The 27,187-nt window shown below is 43.2% G+C and overlaps 1 protein-coding gene across 5 annotated transcripts in view; it reads right to left on the bottom strand.

The window, feature by feature from the left end:
- PDZD2 (PDZ domain containing 2) overlaps positions 1–27,187 on the bottom strand; it is a 432,190-nt gene that overhangs the window by 97,042 nt on the left and 307,961 nt on the right. For 3 of the 5 annotated variants that reach the window (XM_058307486.1, XM_071207654.1, XM_058307508.2), the window contains 3 exons: positions 25,103–25,245; positions 21,847–21,979; positions 14,924–15,079 (listed from right to left, as the gene is read on the bottom strand). In XM_058307486.1, coding sequence (XP_058163469.1) covers positions 14,924–15,079; positions 21,847–21,979; positions 25,103–25,245 — 432 coding nt within the window. The remainder of the gene's footprint in view (positions 1–14,923; positions 15,080–21,846; positions 21,980–25,102; positions 25,246–27,187) is intronic. The other 2 variants (XM_058307512.2, XM_071207658.1) reach the window with 1 other exon arrangement.

Raw genomic sequence — 27,187 nt, 5'->3', positions numbered from 1 at the left:
TTGTAATTTCCATTTTTGGGTTTTATTGTTTTGGTTAAAAAAAGGAAAAGGCAGACAGATTCCCAGCCACTTAAGATGCATCACCCATTTCATGCCCCTTATACTGAATCCCTTCCTTCTCTCTTCATTTTAAAAGATTCGTTCCCTCAGAAGACCAGAGCATGGATCTGGTTTTCTCTTGAAAAGTCTCATTTTTCAGAAGAGCTGTAATTGTTTACCCTTGAGGGAGGACACGCTTTCTTTGAATAGGCAATAATAGCAACACACGGGCCCCTCATTTTAGCGCAGAATTTGCAGCAGAGATTCTCAAACGTTAGCCTGAGTCAGAATTACCTGGAGGGCTTATTCAAGCACACGTTGTGGGGTGTCACCCTCAGAGTTCCTGATTCAGGGGTGAACTCAGAATGGCATATGAGAATGTGCTTATCTAATAATTGCACAGATGATGCTGAGGCTGCTTGTCCAGGGACCACACTCTGAGAACTACTGGTCTCCAGATTGCTTAACTTTTTTAATTTTTAAATTTATTTTAAAGATTTATTTTTCATTTATTTCTCTCCCCTTCCTCTCCCCCCACCCCCATTGTCTGCTCTCTATGTCCATTTGCTCTGTGTTCTTGTGTCCGCTTGTATTCTTATCAGTGGCACTGGGCATCTGTGTCTCTTTGTTGCGTCATCTTGTTGTGTCAGCTCTCTGTGTGTGTGGCGCCATTCCTGGGCAGGCTGCACTTTTTTTTGTGTGGGGTGGCTCTCCTTGGAGGGTGCACTCCTTGCGTGTGGGGCACCCCTACGTGGGGGGTACCCCTGCGTGGCAGGGCACTCCTTGCGCTCATCAGCACTGTGCGTGGTCCAACTCCACACGGGTCAAGGAGGCCCTGGGTTTGAACCCTGGACCTCCTATATGGTAGGCAGATGCTCTATCAGTTGAGCCAAATACACTTCACTCCAGATTGCTTTATGATCGAGAACTACGTACTGAGAATGTATGGACTACAAGGCATTTCACTAGGTACTGGAGGCCCAAGGGGTACATCGGACTACAAAAGCTTAGAAACTTTATGTATTTTCCTTCCTCTCCCGAAGAGTATATGCAGCATGCAGTGAGTAGGATGGAGCAGATGCTAAGTGTTGGGGCAGCAGTACTTAGCAAGTCTAGGAGAAAGAGAGATGACTGTGGATGCTTCAGGTAGGCAAAGGCTTCACAGACAACTTAGCGCTTCCTCTGCACTTGGACAGAAAGGTAGTGCTCAGATAACCTGAGTGGAGGGACAGGACCCCACCGGTGCCAGGCCTCAAGCAAAGCCATCTCCATTCCTTTCAATGTCTCTGGGGCTCCTGGCAGGGGGCAGGGGCATCCCGGCTCACCATCGCCCCCAGGTGGAAGCTCCCTGCTTCAGCACTCGGGCGGGGATATCGGAGACTGACCAGGGTCTCCTCCCTGCGGGCTGCAGGGACCAGGAGAGACTGCTCTTCCTCATTCTCCAATCCCTTTTTGAAGGGCAGATGGGGAGGGGCGCAGCAGACACACATGGGTGCAAGGCGTGAGGCAGACCTTCCGGGTGCCATGCGTGTGCCGGAAGGACATGAGAGAACCGGGGAGCTTCGAGGGAAGGACAGGAAGTGGTGCAGGCACGATGGGAGGCCACAGGAGGAGCCCTCCTATAGCTGCCTTCCCTTCAACCCCCATCATATTCCAGGCCTTGTAGTGTGTCCTAGTGAAGGAGAGAGGCTCAAGACACCCTGGTCCTTGCCCTGGTGAGACGCTTATGGCTAAGGAGGAAGGCAGAGCAGTGAAAAGCTAAATTAGGAACAAGATGCTAAGTGCTCTCATATCAACATATAACAGTGCTATGCCAGCGCAGAGCACAGACCCAGTAACTTGGGGGGCTCAAGGAAAGGATTCCTGGTAGGGTCCAGGTAACAACCAGGCTGAGTTGACAAGGATCCTGCCAGGAAAAGAAAAGAAGGTGTTCCCGGTAGAAGAATAGCAGGTACAAAGGCAGAAAGCAGTGTGTGGCCCTAGAGCCCTGGGGATGTGGAGCTCACAGTGCTAGAAGCACAATGAATGACTGAGTGTGTGCATGCACGTGTGTGTTTAGGGCTGTTGGGAGCACATGCAGGAGAGAAGGCACTGCCGGGAGTCTAGACCTGAATGGCACTCCATGCTAAGGAACTGGCATTTTAACCTTAGGGTGGATGAGAGGCCCTGAAGGATTTTAAATAGGGAGGTGAGATGACCAGAATCTCACTTAAAATATGATTGTCATTGCAGAGCAGAAGTAGAAAAGAGAGACTTCACAGCTGGACCAGGACCACCGCATGGAGAGACGGCTGGTAGAGGGCGAAACAGACCAAATTGGCAGCCCTTAATATCAGAGGTGGTGGTGGTGGGTGACTGTGAGAAGTCTGTCATGGAAAGCAGACCCCACTGAGATGGATGAAAACAATGCCAATAACTGTGGAATCTCACCATTTCTTCTCTCTTTTCTTCTGCCTCCACTCCTCAAGCTTGATATTCACCATATGTTTTTTTTAATCTTTAGAACTTCATTCATATTTGCATTTTATATAAATGGAATCATACAATATGTAGTACTTTGTGTCTGGTTTCTTTCACTTAGCTTAATGGTTTTTTGGTCTGATATTAACATTTTGTAGTATTAACATACATTTCTTAGTTTCAAAGAAAAAAGTCTTATATATGCAATTTTACCCATATTCATATTTCACGTGCAATTTTACTATGCTATACAGTCCCATGTTACATTTTTTAGCTCTCCTTTTAGTAATCTACATGGCCTTAGACTTTGCCTTTAAACCACTTTCATACCCACATAATAGTACTGCTAGTCACAAGCATTATGTTGAGCTTTCACGATTTCATTTCCAAAGATTAACACACATTCTTTTAAAATCAATTCTCAACAAGTTAACCCTCAGCTTTCCACTCTTTAACCTCATTCTATTTCCTGGTGTCCTATATTCTAATTATTAACTCTATGAGTTTACACAATATATTTAGTTCATATAGTGCAGCCATTCATCATTTGTCCTTTTGTGTCTGGCTTGCTCACTGAACATAATGTCTTCCAGGCTCATCCATGTTGTCATGCACTTCACGACTTCATTTCTTACAGCTGCATAGTATTCCATCATGTGTATACACCACAATTGTTTACCATTCATCAGCTAATGGACACCTGGGTGTTTCCAACTTTTGGCAATCATGAATAACATCGCTATGAACATCAGTGTGCAGATGTATGTTCGTGTCACTGCCCTCAGTTCTTCCGGGTATATACCCAGTAGTGGTACTGCTGGGTCATGTGGCAAATCTGTATTCAACTTCTTTAGCAACTGTCAAACAGTCCTCCACAGTGGCTGTACCATTCTGCATTCCCACCAACAGCGAATAAGTGTTCCTATCTCTCCACATCTTCTCCAACACTTGTAGTTCTCGTCTTTTTAATAGTGGCCAATCTAACAGGTGTGAAACGATAGCTCATTGTAGCTTTGATTTGCATTCCTCTAATCGCTAGTGAAGTTGAAAATTTTTTCATGTATTTTTTTTTCCATTTGTATTTATTCTTTGGACAGATTCAAGTCTTTTGCCCATTTTTGAATTGAGTTGTTTGCCTTTTTATTGTTGAGTTGTACCATCTCTTTATATATCATGGATATTAAACCCTTACCAGATATGTGATTTCCAGTATTTTCTCCCTTTGAGTCAGCTGCTTTTTTTCACCCTTTTGACAAAGTCCTGTGAGGTGCAGTTTTGAGGAGGTCCAATGAAACTAGTCTTTCTTCTGATAGTTTTATTGTCCTGGCTTTTATATTCAGGTCTTTGGTCCATTTTAAGTTGATTCTTATATAGGGAGTGAGACAGGGGTCCTTTTTCATTCTTTTGGTTATGGATATCCACTTCTCCCAGCAGCATTTGTTGAAAAGACTATTTTGTCCTGTTAACAGGACTTTGGTAGGTTTGTCAAAAACCAGTTGGCTGTAGAGATGGGGACTTATTTCTGAACTCTCAATTCTATTCCGCTGATTGATGTGTCTGTCTTTACGCCAATGCCATGCTGTTTTGACCACTGTTGATTTGTAATATGTTTCAAGGTCAGGCAGTGAAATTCCTCCCACATGGAGCCTCCTTTTTTAGAATGTTTTTGGCTATTTGGGTACACTTTCTCTTTGAGATGAATTTGTAATTGCCTTTTCTATTTCTGTAAAATAGGCTGTGGGAGTTTTGATTGGTATTGCATTGAATCTATAAATCAGTTTGGGTAGGATTGACATCATGATATTTAGTCTTCCAATCCATGAACACAGAATGTCTTTCCATTTGTTTAGGTCTTCATTGATTTTTTTAAGCATTGTTTTGTAGTTTTCTACATAGGTCCTGTACTTCCTTGGTTAAATTGATTCCTAGGTATTTGAGCCTTTTTGTTACTGTTGTAAATGGAATTTCCCCCTGATTTCCTCCTCAGATTGTTCAATACTAGTGTGGAGAAATATTACTGATTTTTGCATGTTGATCTTATATCCTGTCACTTTACTGAACCTGTTTATTATTCAACTAGCTTTGTCATAGACATTTCAGAACTTTCTAAATATAGGGTTATGTCATGTACAAATAGAATTTTACTTCCACTTTCCTTATTTGGATGTCTTTTTTTTTTTCTTGTCTAATTGCACTAGTATGATCTTCTAGCAAAATGTTAAATAACAGTGGTGACTGTGGGCATAATTGTCTTCTTCCCTATCTTAGAGGGAAGGCTTCAACCTTTCCCCGTTGAGTATGATGTTGGCTATGGATTTTTCATATATATATATATATATATATATATATATATAATCATTTTGAGGATTTTTCCTTCTATTCTGATCTTTTGAAGTGTTTTAATGAAGAGAGGATGCTGGATTTTGTCGCACACATTTTCTGCATTGATCAACATGATCATGTGGTTTTCCCTTCAGTTTCTTAATGTGGTATATTATGTTAATGGCTATTCTTATGTTGAACCACATTTGCATACCTGGAATAAATCACACTTGGTTGGGATGTATAAGTCTTTTGATATGCTGTTAGATTCTACCATATCTATAAGTATTTTGTTGAGAATTTTTGCATGTATGCTTATTTGAGAGATTGGTCTGTAATTTTCTTTTCTTGTAGTGTCTTCCTCTGGCTTTGGTATTAGGGTGTGTTGGCTTCATTAAATGTGTTCAGCGATTTTCCCTCCTCTTCAATTTTTTTTGGAAGAGTTTAAATAGGACTAGCGTTAATTCCTCTCAAAATGCTTGGTAGACTTCACCAGTGAAGCCATCTTATCTAGACTTTTCTTTATTGGAAGATTTTTGATGACTGATTCAATTTCTTTAAATGCGACTGGTTAAGTTCTTGTATTTCTTGTAATCAGTATAGGTTGTTTGTGCACTTCTAGGAATTTGTCCATTTCATGTAGGTTGTCTAATTTTTTAGCAGTTTCTAATTATTGGCAGTTTCTTATAATATTCTCCCTTGATCCTTTTTATTTCTGTGGGGTGAGTCACAACTTTCCCCCCTTCATTTTCTGATTTTATTTATTTGCATCTTCTCACTTTTTTTCTTTCTTAATTTAGCTAAGGGTTTGTCAATTTTATTGATCTTATCAATTAATCAGCTTTTAGTTTTGTCAATTTTCTGTTTTTTTTTCCTCAATTTCATTTATTTCTGCTCTAATCTTTATTATTTCTTTCCTTTTGCTATCTTTGGGAATGGTTTGCTGTTCTTTTTCTATTTTCTCCAGTTGTTCAGTTAGATCTTTGATTTTAGTTCTTTCTTCTTTTTTAATACAGGCATTTAGGGATACACATTTCCCTCTCAGGACTGCCTTCTCTGTATCTTTTAAGTTTTGCTTAATTGTATTTTTGTTTTCATTCATCTCAATATATTTCCTAATTTCTCTTACAATTTCTTCTTTGATCCACTGATTATTTAGGAAATGTTGTTCAGCCTCCACACATTTGAAAGAGGTAAATTTGTGAATTTACCTCTTTACAGTCTGTTATTGATTTCTAGTTTCATTCTATTATGATCTGAGAAGGTGCTTTATATAATTTCTTTCAATATTTTAATATTTATTGAGACCTGCCTTATAACCTAACATCTGATCTATCCTGGAGAAAGATCCATGAGCACTTGAGAAGAATATGTAACACACTGAATTTGGGTGCAGTGTTCTGTATATGTATGTTAGGTCTAGTTCGTTTATCATATTGTTCAAGTTATCAGTTTCCTTGTTCATATTTTGTCTAGTTGTTCTATCTAATGACATGAGTGGTGTGTTATAGTCTCCAACTATTATTGTAGAGATATCTATTTTTCCCTTCAGTTTGCCAGAGTAACCTCATGTATTTTGGGACACCCTGGTTAGGTGCATAGATATGCATGACTATTATTTATTTCTGGTGGATTATCCCTTTTATTGATATATAATGGCCTTCTGTATCACTTATAACTTTTTTAGATTAAAAGTCTGTTTTGTCTGATACTAGTATAACTATCCCTGCTCTTTTTTGGTTACTTTTTATGTGGAAGATCTTTTTCCAACCTCCACTTTCTGCCAGTTTGTGTCCTTGGTTCTAAGGTGAGTTTCTTATAAGGAGCATATGGATGGCTCATGGTTTTTTTTTTATCATCCATTCTGTGAGCCTATATCTTTTGATAAGGGAGTTTAATCCATTCACATTCAATTATATTACCCTAAATGCATTATTTATTTCCACCATTTTATTCTTTGATTTTCATATATGATATCTTAGTTTTGTCTGTCTTTTTACTCTTTTGGTTATCCTTTCTGCTCTTCTTTCTTCTATTATCTCCTCCAAGCCTCTCTCCTGTCCTTTTCTTTCAGGCTTTGATATTTCCTGCAAAGGCGGATTATTTTTTATGAACTCTCTTAGTTTCTGTTTGTTTGTGAATATTTTAAACTCACCTCCGTGTTTGAAAGACAATTGATGTGAACCAATGTATATGAGGTGCAGAGGTGCCCAAAGATGTACTTACCAAATCCAATGGATGTGTCATGATGATGGGAACGAGTGTTGTTGGGGGGGGGGGAGAGGGGGGGTGGGGGGGGGTTGAATGGGACCTCACATATATATTTTTAATGTAATATTATTACAAAGTCAATAAAAAATAAAAAAATTAAAAAAAAAAATAAAGGACTTCCTTTTACCATTTAAAAAAAAAAAAAAAAAAAAAAAAAAAGAAAGACAATTTTGCTGTATAAAGAATTCTCATCTGGCAGTCTTTCTCTCAGTATCCTAACTGTATCATACCACTGTCTTCTTGCCTCCATGGTTTCTGATGAGAAATCCACACTAAGTTTACTGGGTGTCCCTTGTATGTGATGGCTTGTTTCTCTCTTGCTCTTCTCAGAATTTTCTTTATATCTTAGAAGTTTGACATTCTGAGTAGCATGTGTCTTGGAGTAGGTCTATTTGCATGTATCCTGATTGGGTTATGCTGTGCTTCTTGGTAAGTTCATTTCTTTCATGAGAGTTGGGAAATTTTCTGCTATTATTTCCTCAAATACTCTTTCTGCTCTTTTTTCCTGCTCTTTGCCTTCTGGGACTCCATGACGTGTATGTAGTTGCATTTCATATTATAATTCAACTCCCTGAGCCCCTGCTCAATTTCTTTTTTCATTCTTTTCTCTCTTCTATTCCAGCTATTCTATTTTCTGTACTGCTTATTCTTTCTTCTATCATTTTTAGTCTGCTGTTGTATGCGTCTAATGTGTTTTTGATCTCACCTAATGTGTCTTTCATTCCCATGAGCTCAGTTACTTTTCTATTCAGGTCTTCAAATTCTTCTTTGTGCTCACTCAGTATATTCTTGATGTCCTTTATCTCTTTAGCCCTATTGTCTTTCAACTTATTAATTTGATTTTGGAAATTTGTGTGCATATCATTGATTACTTGTCTCAAATCCAATGTGTCTTCTGGGACTCTGATATATTCCTTTTCTTTGGCCAGTTCTTCCATTTTCTTAGTATGGCTTGTAATTTTTTACTGACAGCTAAGTATCTCATTAGGATGGTGAAATTACTCAGATCCTCAATTCCTCTCTCTTTTATAGGGAATTAGTGGTGGGAGGCTGTGTGTTACTGATGTTCTTTGATTTTGAGTTCAACCTGTTCTGGGTCTTTAGGATTGCCCCTGGACCCATTAATACCTTGCAGATCTGCTTCCTAGGGCCTTAGAGAGGGAGGGTGTAAAGGTTGGAAAAAGCCTCTTATTTACTTTTCTTTTTTTTTAATGTACGTAGTTTTTCTTTATTTTCTTTTAAATGTTACATTCAAAAAATGAGGTCCCCATATATACCCCCCACTCCCTTAACCCCCCTCCTCCCACATCAACAACCTTATTTACTTTTAATTTCCTCACATGCTCTTCCTTGGTCTGCCAGCAGATGGCGCTCCTTGACAGGTTTCTCAACTCAAAGCCTGGTGGGTGTGTGTTTGTGCAACACGGACTGGATCAGTGTGATAGAGGATCCTGCCTGGAGGCTGAAAGCCTCATAATTTTAAACTTTCTCAAAGGCAGTTCTCCAATGTTTGCTGGCAGTCCTCTTTATAATAATTCTACTTCCTTCTGCATCCTCAACAAGCATTCCTGGTAAGGACAGAGGGAGATCGATCGGGAGGGTAGGATCTCTTTAGTACCTTGCCGGCTCCCAAGGCAAACAATGGTGCGGCTCCTTCCAGCCTGGAAGGGGTCGTGGGAAACAGAAGACCAAATCTGTGGGTCAAAAGTGCAGTCAGCCTTAGGCTGTGTCCTCCTCTCTCTCCTTTCTTGGGTAGGTGGATCCTCCGGGCCCCCCTTCTCTAGCTGCTGGCCCGAGGCCTGCGGATGCAAAAGTGCCTATAGGGTGGGGGAAGATGCTGGCAGTTGCAGCCGCTGTTTTTAACTCACAGTTTTGCTGTCACGATTCTCTTCCTTTGCCCCTCTCTCTTCTGGGTAGTCCAACCTTCCTCTAGTGTCCTAAACCCTAGAAGATTTTTTTTCCAGGCTGTTTCCACCTGTCTTCCTGCTATTTTTCTTGGAGAGCAGAGTTCCATGTCTTTTGGTGTACCATCTTCCTGGAAGTCACTGCATGGCTTTTTTCCAAACATGGACAGAGCTTACTGAAAGGAAAGTCTCTATATATTGTAGCTCTGAGAAAAAAATAAATTAGGGTCCTCATGACAGAGTCTTAGCAATTCCATTACCTTTGCTCAATGGAAATGCTCGGAACAAGCTACAATTTACAGGGGCAGAAAGCATCACTGTCTGAGTGGAATTTGGCAGCAGGTCTAGTCATTACTTTCTGTGAGATAAAAGGATTTCATGGCTTAGTTGATTAAAAGACAGTACCAGGTTTCTTTCATTGAGTGATTCATTCATTTTTTAAAAATTATCGAAGAGTTCTGGGTTGTTAAGGTGTATCAGAATTTTTTCCTCAGTAGTTCAGCTCCTTTACGAAACACAACAGGGCAGCCTCTGGGGAGATTGTAAAGCCTGTAAACTATCCTGCCCCACTTCCTGCCCGCCCCCCACGGTCCTATCCCCCTCTCCGCGCCAGGCTTCAGCGCCTGCAGCTGCACCAGCACCGAGCAGGCCTGGTTCTTCTGGGACCCTTGTTTTCTAAGGGTTCGCCCCGTCCCTAAACTTACTGTTGCTACAGATTCATTCTTGCTGAATTTTTGTCAGTGATCTATTAGGTTGATAAAGGTCCTCATGTGTGAATACATGGCACGGCTTCTGATGATTTCACAGGGGAAGGGGACCACTTAAACCATTTAAACTTGTCAGAATTCTCGCCCAGAGGTGAGTATCAAGCTCGCCAGGGAGATATTAAAAAATGGGAAAATATGGACACACACCCCTCCCTTTCTTTTTTTTTTATTTAAAGATTTATTTATTTATTTATTTCTCTCCCCCTCCCCCCACCCTGGTTGTCTGTTCTCTGTGTCTATTTGCTGCATCGTCGTCTTTGTCCGCTTCTGTTGTTGTCAGCGGCACGGGAATCTGTGTTTCTTTTTGTTGCATCATCTTGTGTCAGCTCTCCGTGTGTGCGGCGCTATTCCTGGGCAGGCTGCACTTTCTTTCGCGCTGGGCGGCCCTCCTTACGGGGCGCACTCCTTGCGCGTGGGGCTCCCCCACGTGGGGGACACCCCTGTGTGGCACAGCACTCCTTGCGTGCATCAGCACTGCACGTGGGCCAGCTCCACACAGGTTAAGGAGGCCCGGGGTTTGAACCGCAGACCTCCCATGTGGTAGACGGACGCCCTAACCACTGGGCCAAGTCCGCCATCCCCCTCCCATTTCTGATGCACTATTTCAAGGGGTGGGAGGCAGGTGCTCAGCACGTGTGTTTTGAAAAGTGCACCAAGTGGCGTGGACCAGGAATCTGAGTTGACACCAGCACTCAGGAGAGTGGGTGACAAATGAGGATGCCCGCCCCCCACGTTGTCTCCCAGATGGAGCCCAGATGTCTCCCCTCCATGACTATTTTGCGAGGGTGGGGATGGAGCAGCAGGTAAAGGTGGGTGGTGTCCATGGCATGGGGAAGGGAGAACGGCTGAGGCAGGGTCGGTTAGGGTTTCTCCACCAATGATGACAGGTGTGGGACTAGTGTCCACGTCAAAGCCAAGTGAAAAGGACAAAGAAGCCCAGAAAAACAGCACTGACCTATCCTTGGGACCAGCTGTGCCTGAGAGCCATTTGCTCCTTCTTAGGGCAACCTCAAGTTTCCAAAGTAAAGTGTTAAGACAGAAGGCACTGAAATCCCACTGAAAAATGACGATAAAGCTACGTGTGATTAGCCAGTGACCTTGCTTTTAAAAAGGATGTTATTGGTGATGGTGGGAACTGGGCAACGCAGAGGCCGCTCCTGGGAGTGTAAATGAGGATAGTCTCCATTGCCTTTGAATAAGCAATTCCACTGCTACAAGTTATTTAAGGAAATAAAAATATATGCACAGAGATAGGTGGACAAAATTCTTTATAGTCTGGGAAAAATGGATTTAATATACACGTGACTAATGTAAACGGAATATGTGATAGAAAATTGGTGAAATGAAGTATGGCACTTTCATGTGATGGATATTAGCTATTATTAACAACCAAGGTTTGGGGACCATTTAATGACATGGAAATGTTCGTGATTATCATTGTGTGGTTTCATAACTGTGTCAATATAAGGTCATTTGAAAAAACATATGTGCTTAAGGAAAAAAAAAAATCAATTAGAAAGCCGCAGCAAAATGTTAAAGATGTCTACCTTTGAGTGGTAGGATAGTGGGTGATTTATACTGTCTTTTATGTTTTTTAAAAAAAAATCATTAATAAAACATTATAATGGTGGTGATAGCAGCACAACATTTTGAATGTAATTAACAACACTGAATTATATATTTGAATGTGGTTAAAGGGAAATTTTAGGTGGCAAAATGTTACTAGAATAAAAATAAAAAACCCCACAAATGTTGGACTATACAACAGTGAACCCTATTGTAAACAATGGACCATAGTTAGTGGTAAAATTATAAAACATACTTTAAAAAATTGCAACCAATATACCACTCTAATTCAAGGTAGTAACAGTAGGGTGTCTATGGGAACTGTCTTTTATGCATGATTTTGCTATAAATCTACAACTTCTCTAATAAGAAATTCCCCTCCCCTAATTATTTAGTGAAAACATTACTTCTGTTATCAGAAAAAGTACAAATTATTACATGTAATAATTTAAATAAAAATATAATATAGGCCATATTCACATATTTAATGCATTAATACATATAATGACTAATTTATTAGAGTAGTATATAGTAAAAAAAATTCCCAGACAAATAATTCCTTGGAGTTTTTCACAAGAAGAAGATTTTTAAATCTCTGTAACTGTAACCTCTCTGCAAAGGTCTCTTGTACTCCATAAATGGATGTGGGGCTCTATCAGAGGAGGTGAGGATTACTGCAGAGTTTTACTCTCGTGAAGATCCTGAACTTACTTAGCTTTCCTTTTGAAACTGGCAGAGATCCCAGGACACAGCTGCCAGCACTGGGGTCCTGCTGAACAAGGGGAAACTGTCCAGACCGTGGGTGTGTGAGGGGAAGAGAGCATCCGGGGACCCAGTGGGCTGGAGCTGGGCCGGTTGCCACTAGCAAGGCATGACTGGTAGAGGAGGACGGAAGACGGCAGTGTGGGTGCTGGAGTCGAGAAGCCTGCTGGAGCCACACACTCCGCTCCCCGGTCGTATGCCATGTACAAGGAGCAGAGGAGACCTGCTATGCCAGCAGGAAGGGGGACGGGCCCTGGGGCGGGCAGGTCCCAGGGAGGAAGGGTGCACGGAGGATCTTGGCCCCAGCCTGGGCCTTGAAGGATGGGTAGGCAGGAGAGGGAGAAGGTGGTGGAGGGAAGACACACGATGCTCTGCTGTTCAAGAATCATTCAGGGAGACCCCTTGAAGGCCAACGGGCCAGAATGTGGACGCCACATCTAAAGCTCAGTCAGGGGTCGGCAGTGGGTCAGAGCAGTAAACACTGTTCTTATGCTGCACAAACTTAGATTTTGTTGTCACTTTTCATTATGTCCTGGGTCTAGCCCAGAACCTAAACCAGGGCAGGTACGCTCATCCTGTTTATATAGTTATTTGTAACTTAACACCAGGAGCACGGGATAAATTCTAGGGATTCACTAGGAACCCACACCAGTTCCTCACGGGTCCTCACACCTCGAGGAGTCTACAGCTAGGTGTAGATCACACAACCACAAGACACACCTAAGTGTGACAAGCAGTTCACAGGAGAGTCACATGCAGGTGGAATGAGAGCCAAGAGGTTTAGCACGGGCAGGGTGCTGAGGAAGCTTTCTGAGGAAGGAACAGGAAGGGATCCAAAAGATAAATAGGAAGGAGCCAACCAGAAGATTCCAGAGAGACCTGTGGCAGGAAAATGTACGGCCATCCGGAGGGACTAAGGAAGGGCAGTATGGCAGCTGCTTAGGAGTGATGAGGCACTCGGGGCAAGGCCAGGTCTGAGAAGCAGGCAGGGGTCAGTCAAGCAGGGCTGCCCGGGCCAGGAAATTTAGTTTGGTCTCTGCCCTTACTAGAAGTAAGGAATGCCAGTGGGTGGATTCCTAACACAAAGAGATGGGAATAATCCCAGAGTTGTTTTTAAACTGTTCACCTCAGCCCTACGAGTTCCTTTAAGCACTTTGGGGTGAGGGTGGACAGTGAGGGAAACACAAGGTCACAAGAGTCATTGAGGCAGCAGACTTGGCCCAGTGGTTAGGGCATCCGTCTACCACATGGGAGGTCCGAGGTTCAACCCCCGGGCCTCCTTGACCCGTGTGGAGCTGGCCCAGGTGCAGTGCTGATGCGCGCAAGGAGTGCCATGCCACGCAGGGGTGTCCCCGTGTAGGGGAGCCCCACGCACAAGGAGTGCGCCCGGTAAGGAGAGCTGCCCAGGAAAGTGCAGCCTGCCCAGGAATGGCGCCGCACACACGGAGAGCTGATGCAGCAAGATGACGCAACAAAAAGAAACACAGATTACCAAGCCACTGACAACAGAAACGGACAAAGAAGACGACGTAGCAAATAGACACAGAGAACAGACAACTGGGGTGGGGGTGGGGGTGGGGTGGGAGAGAAAGAAATAAATAAATCTTAAAAAAAAAAAGTCATTGAGAACTGGCACCTGAGCCCCATTCACCTGGAGCAGCTTTAGTTTATCTGCTTTTGAGGCTGGCCTTCTGAGAAAGCTCTCAACTGAAGGAAAAGTTCTCTGCAGCCAGAGAAATGTTTGCAATCAACCGCGGAGACTGTACAATGCCTTTGGGCAAATTACAAAATGGCATCCCTTCCTCCAGTTGCTTTCCTTCCTCTCCTGCTATCTTGTCCCAATACACTGATTTTGCTAGAGGACTCTTTACTGCCATCTTCCAGAACATTTATGGTGCAAATGATGCTCACCCTCTTAGATGTGATGAAAACTTGCACAGCCTTACCAAGTGGCCCTGGATCTCCAGTGGCCACAAGGAAGGGAGAAAGCATTAAAAAAAAAAAATTGAAATAGCATATTGTGGCAAATGTGATCAGAGATTTTTTCATTTGTTTCTTTTAAGGCTTAATTATAAGCAACACATATTCCAATGTTTAGCCATGCTGCTTAGGGTCAATGGCAGTGGGAAGGAATAAGGGACCCCTAGCAGCTCAAAGAGGACACACCTCCCCCAGCTGGTTGGAAAAGGAACAAAGGCTGATGAGAGCTTATATTAAAAATGATACACTGTCAGCTCTGGGCTAAAAAGAAGAGCGCATGGAGCCACCCTGCAGCCACAGTGAACCAAAGCCCTGCTGACCCTGTGTGCACCTATGGGTGCAGACCAGGAGGCAAGACGCATCGCCGGCGGTGTGAGGAAGAGCCAGAGTCCTGGTCTGATTAGAATCGAAGACATATTCATGTAACTTTGCCCGAGTGGTTTTTGCATTATTTTAAACATTCTACTTTTGACCAGAAACCTCTCAGTCCCAGCTTATATTCACATACAATAGTTTTCAAACATTCCATTGAGAAGCAGCAACAAAATCCATGTACATATTATTAAGCATCCCAGAAACTGATATATGCATTGAACTTGATGAACAGCTGTTCTCTTCTCCTGTTTCCAGTTTTAGGGTTTATTTTTTTCTTAAATGAGAAGCATCACCCTCATGGAATTTTCTGGAATATTCTGATGAAATTATAAAATAAGAAAAGAATGCTCTCTGATTCTCTCCCATCCTGGTTTTCATACAGACCCTGGAAGATCTCAGGCATATATCCTCTGACCCACGACTTTTGGGGAACACAATTCCAAGAGAGCATCCCATGAAGCCCTGAGGCACACTTACTGCGCCCTGGAGGGAAGATGAGCAGTTTCCTTCGTCTTCTTCCCCGTCTGGCTCCTGATCTTCATTGTCGGTCCAAGAGGAAATGTCCTCCACTGAGCTGTTCAGATCAGGCAAACTCTTAGAAGTTAATCTTAGAAGGTCCTCTGCGGAGTTCTCCTACGGGGACACAATTAAAAGCCCACACATTATCCCGCAGCACCAAGCAGTTCTCGGTCAAAGGAAACCTGGCAGATGAAGCTGTGGACAGCTGTGTGCTCCCAATCCAAAGGCTATATGAAAATATATGTTCTATGCTTCCAGGTTTATAAGGTTGCCTCGAATATCAGGAATATGGACCCGATTTAAATCCTAATTATTTTCCAGAAGACTCTGTGTTAGCTCAGTGTTTCTATGGGTAACCCAAGCTCCCCGAACTTAAGATCCGTCAGTGCCCTCCCGTGCACTGCTTTCAGGCTGCAGTTCAAATCCCATCCCTGGTGGGCCAGGGCTTTGGAGATCTGGCCTCTGCTCAGCTCCCCAAATCTCATCTCCCTCCATACTCCCTTCCAACCCACACATCTTCCATTGGAGCCATGCTGACCTCCAGACACGCAAAACTCTGCCCTGACCTACTGCCCTTTCCACCAGCAGCTTCCTGTGCCTACACCATCCTTCCTTCCACGACTCAGGCCGATCTGGGCAAAGCTGGTGCATCCTGCCTGTCTGCAAGCTTCCTGGATCAACTTGAGGAGGCATTGTTTGCTCCCGCGCCACCCCCCTTCTTCCCTAACACCCTTTGAAATTTCATTTATCCACTTGCAGTGTTCATCTAACTTTTTTGTTTATCTTTCCTTTGTCTGGGAGTTCCCCAAATTTATCATTTCTACTCATCTACACCTAGCACAGAATTCAAATACCATTCTCCATCCCTCTCCCCCACTGTTCATTTCACTAGTATTTGTTCATTGGAAAGAGAACAGGTTGTAGATTGAATCAAAAGCCAAAGTGGAGACTGATCAGGTATTTTCAATGAAAGTAGCCCTTAAGCAAGTTTTAAAGGTCAATGGAAATAATGAACTTGGATTCCATTCAGATTTGGCTCTAAGGGGATTTCATCAATAAAGCCTGTTGTTCTCATGCACAGAGAGGGCCAGCACAGTTTGAGATGCAGGTGACATCGCTGAAGTCACGTGACAATTCCAACTATAGATGAGGAGCCCACCAAGGAGCCAAGGAAATGCCTCTGAGGAAATGCCTCAGCACTTCGGGCCAGGGCTGAGAAATATCTCCTCTCCCACTTCTCCCACGCTGGCCATTTCTACAAGGAAGGAAATGCATGGAAAGATTTGATCTTCATTATTCCTTCTGGGTTGATGGACAAAAGAACAAAAAAATACCCATCTTAAACAACGGATGTTGCAAAGATCTTTGTGAATTGCACCTAGTGACTGTGACATTTATTACTAGTTTTGTGCTGGGCTCACTTTCAAGGTACCTGAAGATAATTCATCTGAGATCAGTAATTACAAATACAATACTGTTAAGGGGGGAAGGAGAGTTACTAAACAAAAGAGTGTGTTCTCTTCTATGATATCAAATCTGCTAGACCATTAACAGAAGAGTACCTTGCAGTCCCCCCAAAAAAGAAAAAGAAAAAGAAAAAAAAAAGGATAAAGGTCCCAACTGGTAAGTAAATAGCATAACAGCCAGAGGATAAAACACTCCATGGCCATTAAAAATGGTGCTTTAGAGGGAAAAGGATGTGGCTCAAGTGATAGAGCTTCTGCCTACCATATGGGAGGACCTGGGTTCAATCCCTGGGACCTCCTGGTGAAAAAGAAGAAGAGAAAGTATGCCCGTGTGGTGAGCCAGTGTCCCGTGCAAGTAAGTCACGCAGCAAGATGACAACGCATCATGACGCATCAAAAGAGGGACAAGGGGAGAGTCAAGGTGAAGTGCAGCAGAAACCAGGAACTGAGGTGGCACAACTGACAGGGAACCTCTCTCCCCATCAGAGGTCTCCAGGACTGAACCCATGTGAATCCTAGAGGAGAGAAAATGAGAAGACAACACAGAGAGAAAAACAAAACAAAACAAAACAACCAAACACAGTCGGGTGGGAGGAGGGAGGGAATAAATAAATAAATCTTACAAAAAGAAATTGGTGCTTTAGAAATGTCTCTCCTGATGTGGAAAGATTTTTTTACAGATGCTACTTAGTGTAAAAGCAGGTTAAAAACAATATGCAATATCATGGTATTAATGTGTGCAATAAACTGTATGTAATAACATGTGATTAACCATGAATGCAAACATCTCTTAAGTACTCATTCTTTTAGTTTCCTGGCTGCTGAAACAAATACCGTACAATGGGTTGGCATAACAACAGGAATTTATTGGCTCCTGGTTTCAGAGGCTAGAAGGCTAGCTTCCTCCAGGAGTCAGCATCTTCCATCTGGCCTGCAATCTTTGGGGTTCCCTGGCTTTTCCATCACATGGCAGCACATACGGCAGCCTCTTTTCTCCTTTCTTTTCTGCTTCCAGCTTCTGGCTGTTCCCGGTGGCTTCTCCACATCAAATTTCCTTTGCTTCTAAGGACTTCAGCCACACTGAACTAAGGCCCATTCGGTTTGGGCACACCTCAACTACTATCTCCAAACGTCCTACTTACAAATGGGTTCACACCACGGACCAGAGGTGGGCCTGAACAAGCCTTCTGGGGGTAGGGTGGGGACACAGGATTCAATCCCCAACAGGAATTATGACCAGCTCTATACTGGTCATAACTTAGAAAGCCTGAGTTCATTCATACAACAAACTTCCTAAGTGCCTACTAGATGCAAACAACATATTTGTGTGGAAATATGAGACATCTTTCCTACCAGAAAATAACTGCTATGTTTCCAATACAGCTTAAATTTTGTGACAAGGTGACCATTATCTACAGTTAAAAATAATTTATATTTTTATTATTCCTTATATTTAGTGAGTCAAAAGTCCTGATTTTTTTTCTTCCAACTTCTCTTCAAATATTAAGACAAACAGCCTGTGGATTACTTGCTTGTCTGCAGAAACAGAGGCCAAGAAGTGCCTAAAGATTCACTTTTCTTTTTTCCCAGTATGGATGAGCACCTGGGATGGGGTAGATAAAGTTTAGGAACAGACTAATTGCTCAACTGTAAATGGAGCATACTGGAAGGATCCGTCCACTGAGGTCCAGGCCAGCAGTAGGATGTGGCTCAGTACCTTTGCCCAAGAGCCAATGGATTGAGAACCCACTCTTTGGCTCCAGCTGCTGCTCAGTCCTACAAGGACCCCAGCAAGCATTCCTAATAGCAAATCCTCTGGGAGGAGCACATTTTCTTTCCATAATACCATTGGTTCTGCCTTTCTTTATACTTCATTTGAATAAGGAACAGCTTGGTGTACCCGAAGAGGCATGAACTTTGAATCAGATGGAGCCAGGAGGAATCGTACTTCTGTTACCCATTGCTTATGTGACTTCAGGCAAGTTAATTAACTGCTCAGATTTTTATTTCATCCTTTGAATAAAAAGAATTAATACTTGTCCCGGGGGGATTACTTTTTTTTTTAAGAATTAAATGAGATAATGGGTATCTCACCTGGCACCCAGTAAACACATAATATATGAACACGTATCCTAATTAACATCTCCTTCCTTGATTTAAGTTGATGTTTAGATAACACATTAAGCATCACACAGGAACTAATTTTCAAAATCCAGGGAATGTCCCTTAATTTATTATCTTTACCATGCATGGGCCTTTTTGTTTTTCATTTTGTTTTGTGTGTTTGTAGACAACAGCTTTAGAAATATTTTCCCTCCCTCATCCTGCAAACTAGCAGTAGAGAGAAGGCAGCATAGAAATAAAACATGACAGTTAATTTTAAATGTCAGTGTGGCTAGGCTACAGTGTTCAGTCGCCTGGTCGACCATTAGCCCAGAGGTTGCTGTGAAGGTTCTTTGCAGATGTGAGTATTGGTTGACTCGAGTAAAGATTACCCTTGATAATGTGGGTGGGCCTCATCCAGTCAGTTGAGGGTCTTAAGAGCCAAAAACTGAGATGTCCTGAGGAAGAAGAAATTCTGCCACAGGACTACCATGTCAACTCTTGCCTGAGTTTCCATACTGCCAACCTCCCCTAAGAATTTTGGACTCAAGAATGCAACATCAACTCTTGCTGGAATTTCTAGCCCCCAGCCTACCTGAAAGATTTCACACTTGCCAGTCCCCAAAACTGGAGCCAATTCCAAAATAAACCTCTTCACATACACACATATACACACCCTGTTGGTTCCGCTTCTTTGGAGAACACTGAATGATACATAAAGACGTGGTGGTACATGGGATTTGTTTCCCTTGTAGTATTTCCCTCTTTGTGAGATTCACCAAGCCGACAAAGTCCTTGGGTTTGTGCTGCTTCCCCACCCTAGTGTGGGGATACTAGACAGCCCACAGGTCCTTCTCTGGGTAAAGGCATCTACTGGCATTCAGTGGACTCGAGGTAAGTCTCCAGAGTGCCCCATGGTATCTTTAGGGGTCAGAGGGCTCATGAATTGGAAAGAGTCTCAACTCCCATCTCTGGGGACTCTAGTACTGACTCTTCCTGCCAAGTCCTCACCAGAGCTCTGTATTATTTCTAGGAGCCTGAGAGTCTAGGTCAAGGGTTTGGAATAAAAGGTGAAAAGAGAGTGTGGCAGTTTGATATTATTTATGAATTTCAAAAAGAGATATAGATTATGTTTATAAACTGGTCTGTTCCTCTGGATGTGATACCATTTGATTATATTAGATTCAACTGAGATGTCTTTGATTAAATTATGTTAAGATTAGGGCTTTGATTTGACCACGTCATTAGGGCAACTCAGAGTCGAGTCTCTGCCCCCTCGGAGGGCTATATAAATGGACACTCACTCAAGGAAAACACAGACAAGAAGGTACACAGAGGAAGAGAGACAGCTCCATAGACATGGCAGAGGCCCTGGGAAGACAGATGAACATTCGCCTGATAGTTTGCAGCTGAAGAGATCAGAGTTCTGAGAAGCTGAACCCAGAAAGAAAGGAAACCCAGGAAGAGAAACAAGCCCTTTGCTAGCCTACAGCTGAGGTCAGAAGAAGCTGCCCTTAAGAGGCAGCCTTAAGACGCAGCCTTAAGAGGGAGCCTTAAGAGGGAAGAGGAAGGCTGAACCTCAGAGATGTCGCCCTCCATCTTGCTTCATCACGTGACAATAGAGTAAAGGAAGTAACCTTGGTAAAGGAAGTAACCTTGAGTTGGACTCTTTGGGGCCTGGTAACTTTAAGCTTTTACCCCAAATAAATGCCCCTTATAAAAGCCAGCAGATTTCTGGTACTTTGCACTAGCACCCCTTTCGGTTGACGAACACAGGGAGGAAAAGCATATTTTTCACACAGCTCAAAATATTCTTCTAATCTAGTTGTTAAATACTCTGAAAACAGAAAATTGATTTTGCAATCTGAGGAAAAATATATAAAAACCTATGGATACCAAAATATTTTTCTTCAATAATGTTATAGATAAATTGTGTCTCCCCTCCCCCCGCCGGGGAGCTATGAATGTGACCTTATTTGGAAATAGCATTTTTGTTGAGGTAACCAAGTAAAGATAAGGTCATACTGAATTAGAGTGGGCCTAGTCCAATGACTGGCATCCTCATAAGAGGAAGGAAATTTGGACACAGAGAACAGAGACACACAGAGGAAAGATGGCCATGTGAAGATGGAGGCAGCAATTGGACTGATGCTGCTACAAGACAAGAAATGCCTGAGGCTACCAGAGGCCGGAAGAGGCAAGGAGGAACATTCCCCTAGAGGCTTTGGAGAGAGCATGGTCCCACCAACATCTTGATTTTGGATTTCTAACCTCTAGAACTGAGTGAGAATAAATTTGTTGTTTTAAGCCACCTAGTTTATAGTACTTTGTTACAGGAATCCCTGGAAAAGAATACAGATAATAACAGGAACAATGGAAAAAGGAATTACCCATACTGGCAAAAGACTAGAGACTGGGTTGTCATGCTTCCCTGACAGGACTAGATGGCCCAGCCCTGGTGGCCGCACTTCAGTACCTCCTGCAGCCACACAGGCTCCTTCCGAGGTTCATCAACAGCACAATCAGGCAATGGATCAGAAACAAGAGGTGTCCATTCCTCCTCCCTTTCTCAACCACAGTTGGAGCCTATCAGCCTGAGAGCCATGCTTCAGGGCCGGGGAAACTCAGAGGAGAATGCAGATGCTGGGGACCCAGATGTTGGCGCTATTTTAACACCCTCTGGGGTGGGGGTGAAGAAGCCCCAGTCAGGGGCCTCAGCACCTCCAACAGAGAGAACCATGAAAAGGTGGTGGCAAGATGGGGCATACCAGGGTCCCAGTGGTGCTGATGGCATCTCAGCCTCCAGGTGATGGTAGCAGGTCATGGAGGCTCTGCCTCACTCTCTCGTGTATAAAACTGGGAGAAAGAGAGGGATGGGAGACAGGGCAAAGAGGATCCACAAAGCGTCCTCTAGCTCCAATACTCTGTTGGACAGCCATGGCTGTCCCCAGCACCTTTCTTCCTTCAGGACTTTTCTCTTTCCCTGCTGTGTCCAGAAAACTTCCTCATCTCCTCTTCAACTTCTCCTTGGGACAGTTGCTACTCTCTATACATTGTTCTTCCTTCCACCTTCCCATTCTTGCCTTCACCTTGGTCCTTTGGATTCCCTAACTTTTATCTACAGACACTTAAGGGAAAGCAAACTAATTAAAATGTGTCTGGCTAAGGGCCCCTGCTATAGAACCATGGCTGTTTAAATGGTCCAAGGTAAATGTGCTAGTGTGTGCACCCATGTGTGTGTTGGGAGATGGGATGGGAAGTGCTCAAATCCAAATTCACTACCAACATAAAAAATATTAACAAACAACCTACCTTGCTGGCCACCACCAGCTGTACCATTCCGCTGGCTGAACGAAGAATGGCCACAGCTTCCTCGTGGGAGAGACCAACCAGTAAGTGACCATTGATTACCAGCAGCTCATCTCCTAAGGACAGTCTGCCATCCCTGAGGAAATGGAGGGGAAAAAAAGTCCCTTGTAAAGACAGTCTGGGCCCAAGAAGGGAATTCTTCTTGGGGCTGGGACAGGTCATGAGAAGGGAAATAGGGCTAAAGAGGAAGCACTGAAGACCCGAGGGTTTGGATAGGATTGCTTAATCCTATGGGTTGGCTGGGTCTAGATTTCCATTAGAGTGAAAAGCTCCATGATTCCAGGTGGTTGGTTAGTCAGGCATGTCCTTAAGCTACCACCACACCCAGCAGTAATGTCATTGAAACAGATCCCATCCAGGTGGAGATGAGGAGAGAGGAACCAAGCCCCCAATGCTTCAAGATGCCCAAGTCTTTATTTTCTCAAGCCTCCTTGCCATCCCGCCCTCATGACTGAGTCTTCAGCATAGGACCAAGTCTCTGCACTAAGGCCAATAAGAACAAAGGTATCCTGAATCCACCGGGAATCCTTTTCTAACCCACTATCCCACCCTTCCCAGGTGACATGGCCCTGACTGGATTTTCTCTGTGGCACCTATGGTACTACAATGCATGTGTCTCTCTCTTCCGATGAGGCATGGACTTTGAGGACAAAGTCTTTCGGTGCTCTTTTCATCTTAGTGTCCCTACAGCCTAAGACAGCGTCAAGCTTTATAAGCACATAGGTGTTTATTGAATGAAGGATGGATAAACAAATGAACAACTAAACTGCTGAATTTGCTGCTGTTATAGATAATGAGACCTGGTCAACAAACACGAGTGTATAAAAATTTTGTTTCTTTCTTTCCTTTTGATTAGCTTACAGTTGATGCTGAGCTTCCTTCCTGCTGGGTGGGCAGGAGGCTCAGACCTGGTCGTCAGTGGGGCTGCCTGCCCTAGTGTGGGTAGGGGTGTGGGGAGGGCACTATGCTAGAGCATCTGCCAGCCCCTTCAGTCATGGAGGGGTTGGCAGTCCTGTTGGTTCCAACTGAGCCTCCAACTGCCTGGTCTCCCATGATCCTCAGGGAGCCAGAGGCTTTTCAGATCCATTGCTGAGAGAATTCCACCATCCTCCCTGAAGGCTAGATACCAGCACCCAGTGTGGTGCTGTGGAACTGTACATGTCTCCATCACTCCCAGATTCACTCAATGCCATTTCTCTCTAATCTGTAGACTCTTGCCTTACTTCCAAGGAACCAACCTACTTCTCTCTTCCATCCTTCCCTCCCTTCTCTTCCCACCTTCAGTGGCTTCTCTTTTTCTCTTCTCTTCCTTCCCTGGCTCTCTCCCTCCCTCTAAGACATGGCTTATGATCTTTTCTATGAATTCAGACTTTAACAGGAGACAGGAGACACCAGTGGTTTCCAACAGCTGACTTCTGGCTTTCAAAAATCCCTGAAGCAGATAAATGCTAACACTCCTCCCCCACTGCAAAAAAAAAATCCCCACAGAGAACAAACTAGGTTTCAGGGAGACGTGTGGGTGGGGAGAAAATTGCTCCCTAAAGGAGAAGAATAATTTAGGTATACAAAAGTATGCAACTGTGTGGCCAGTGGCCAGGGTTTACTTACCTACAACCCCATGGAGATCCTCCCCATCACTCTTCCTATTTCCCTCTTTTTACTCTTTAATTCTCTCTCTTCTCCTGTTGTCAACTAGAATTCCCCACTTGTGAATCATATAACCCCGAGGTAAAGACACACAACTCCAAGGTAAGGGTGAAAAGAAAATGGTGAGAGCCCCTAGGAATGGCTCTGATGGAAAACAGACAAGAACAGTTCTACATAAGCTCATCTCTGGACACGGAAGCTTCTAATTGCAAACTTGCCAAAGACAACTAGAACCTGACCTAAGATGAATGGCAAAATGACTATCTGATGGGAATTCCTCAAAGCATACATCATTTGGGAAGCTTAATGATGCTCTTCTGGGTAAAACAACCTTAGGCCTTAATCCTTTAATAATTACTACTACTCAGATAACTGATATACAGCTAATCCTATCGCTACTTTAGCTCACCACATCCTACTCTCTAGTAAGAGGGCTGAACCAAAGAAAGGCTTTGCTAATTTGTGCCCTGGTCCTCCTCTTAGTCTTCCCTTCTTCAGACTAACTACTTCCAAATCCTTCAACTGCTCCTCTTGAGGTACACTTCTGAGTCCCCTCTTTCTTGGACAGGCCAATACTGCTCTGGTTTGCCTTTTCCCCTTAGAATCAGGGTACCCAAAACTGAACACCCAATTCCAGACTAGACTGAAGATAATCATCTCCCTCATTATAGAACCTCTACCTTTATACACCTGGTATATATATGTGGGCCTATGTACATGCTCCACAGTGCCTTGCCAATAGCAGGCATCTGATATATATACATGGAAGCAATCACCTAGTCTGGCATTTTGAGGTAGCTGCCCACTAACTCAGTGAACTTCTTGCACATGCTCTGGCCATGTACTGTCCCTCTTCAAGCTTCAAACAGTTGTTCAGATTACAAAATTTTGACGTATGAATGGCTTTCAGGTCACAAGGAGAAAAATCCAAGATACTTATTCTCCACATTTGCGTGACAGAGACATATGCATTTAAGTGTGGGTATGTGCCCAATAGACCTGACTAGTGAAGTCCCAGCACTTGAGCTGTGGTTCATTTTAAATCAAGCACTTTCCCAAATCATTAGCCACAGTCCTGTGGGAGTTAAGAGGTCAACATGGTGCTCTGATTGGCAGCATACTCTCAATAAGTAGCCCATATTACCATATTATCAGCATCCTGAAAGTTAGGATAAGAAATACATTCTTGAAATTTAGAGAGGAAAGAGGAGAGGGGAAGACAGAGGAAGAGGGGAGGGGGAGAGGGAAGGTGAGGAAAGGGGAAGGGAGGAATGGGGAGAGGAAGAAAAGAAAAAGAAAATAACCCAATGTCTCCTTTATGATTTAGAAGATCTGCAGGATCTTTAGCAACTGACCACTTCCTATGCTTAGACAGTATCTAATGAGAACTGTTCTTACTTGATTTCCTTCTACATTCTAGCACTATCTCATGAACTGTAATTACCAGTCCTTTGAGCAAGTGGAAGAGTTCTAGAAGAACTAGAATAGAGGTACTGGGGGAAGGGCAGGGAGAGGATAAGGAGCACAGAAATGGGGAGAGGTATCTAGTCACCTGTGAGCGGCACCTCCTTCCTTCACTTGGGTGACAACGATAGCGTGAGGTGAGCGCTTTGATCCTCGGCCTCCACTAACCTGAATTCCCAGCCCATCGGACTCTTTGAGCAGCTCCATCTTCCATATCCGGCCAACTTCCTCCTTGGAAGAAAAAGTGAGCACACTGTAAAGTATATTAGCAGAGCCCCAGCATGGACAGAAGAGAGAGGAGCAGTTCTGTTAGGCCAAATAGCCATCCCCTTGTCAAAAGATGTTGCAGATCATCAAAGAGAGAAAGGTTCTCTGGGTGGGACCAAAGTCTTAACCAGCAATGTTTTCCAAGAGACAAGAGAACTTTCTGTGATGACAGTAAAATTCTAGCTCTGCAACATCCAATATGGAGGGAGCCACTTGCCCCATGTGGCTACTGAGCACTTGAAATGTTGCTAGTGGTAACTGAGGAACTGAATGTTTAATTTCATTTAATTTTAATTAAATTTAAATTACCACCTGTGACTACTGGCAATGATGTTGGATGGCACAGCAAGATTATCAAGTTCCCTGAGCAGGGTCCTGTTAAGTGAAACTTCTGCCTGAAACCCAGCTATCATTGTGTGTGTAAATACTGGCTGTGTCTGAGTTCCTTTTACTTATTTACTAATTAATAAATGGAGATGAAAGCAAGACAAAGCTTAGGCCTGGATGCCAGGAGGCTTCATCTACTTTGAACCCAGCTCTGACACCTGCTAATTAAGGAAGTTAAAATGGGAACACCATGCTGTATTTATTTTTCCACAATTAAAAAAAAAAAAAAAGTCACCTAATGCCTGAAAACCTCAGTTTCCTTTCCTCTCAAGCAGGAGTTTGATATTAGGATTAAATGAGATATTTATGGAAACATGGAGCAGGGCACTCCACACCTAGCAGATACATAAAATGTGTTGACAGATGTGGTGGCTTGGAGCTATGTGCCCCAGAAAAACAAGTTCTTAAACTTAATCCTTTCCTGTGGGCGTGAACCCAGAGCAAGTAGGACCTTTTGCTGAGGCTACTTAGCTAAGGTGTGGCCTAACTGAATCGGGATGGGTCTTAATCCTATTGCTAAGGGCCTTATAGGGAGGGCCACAGAGAGAGAGAAAGATACAAAGAGAGCAGCCAGAAGCTGGAAACCAATAGAACCAAGAAGCCAGGAGAGGCTGCCATGTGCATGGTCATGTAACAGAAAAGCCCGGGATCAAGGATCACTTGCCCCCCAGCCACAAAACAGCACAGTCTTCTGGGAGAATGCATCATCTTGATGCCTTGAATCTGGACGTCTTCTAGCCTCAAAACCAAGAGCCAATAAGTTTCTTTTGTTTAAACCAACTCATCTCATGGCATTTGCTTCAGCAGCCAGGAAACTAGAGCAAAATGTCACCATATATTACTTGTATACACAATATATATGTTTAAAAACACCATATTGATCTGAATCTCAAACTTACTTAAAATACATAAATGAGATCTTTGGTAGGAGAAGTCAAATAGAAACTTAATTGATGAATTTGTTCATTGTTATCAACTGCTACAGACATTGGTCAGCACATTCTTTAAATATATTAGAAATGCTTCAACCCCTATAAAGAAATCTATCCTTTCTTAAAAAAACTAATCAATGTCTCTAAGCCCTCTGATTACTGGTAAACTTTCTGCTTTGGTTCATTTTCCACCTGGCTCCCTATATCACTCCAGGGACACAAACATGCTGACTGCCAAAATTGTGAGTTCCCTCAGATACTTCCCTGCTCAGGGCAATGAAAGCAAAACATTCAAGAGTAATTTATTTTGGGGTCTTACTTTAGGCTCACTCCCATAGTTCTTCTTTGCCCTAGATATATGGTTATGGGTAGCAATGCATTCCTCAATATATAAAAGAAGAGCCATCTGCTTTCTTCATCCATCAGAGAGGTCCAATGGAACAGTTAAGGTCTAAGACTGACAAAGCCATCCTCCTCCTAGAACTAGGCAACCTGCCTATTCAAGCTGCTCACAGAGGAGAAAGAATGTGAAGCATTTAGAAAATCTGAAATATACGCTGTCAGAAACTAAAATGAAACTTTATGCA

This window comes from Dasypus novemcinctus, chromosome 2 (assembly GCF_030445035.2).
Source record: "Dasypus novemcinctus isolate mDasNov1 chromosome 2, mDasNov1.1.hap2, whole genome shotgun sequence".
Classification (NCBI taxonomy): Eukaryota; Metazoa; Chordata; class Mammalia; order Cingulata; family Dasypodidae; genus Dasypus; species Dasypus novemcinctus.
Note: the sequence above shows the minus strand (reverse complement) of the source record. Positions and strands in the feature narration are given on the sequence as shown.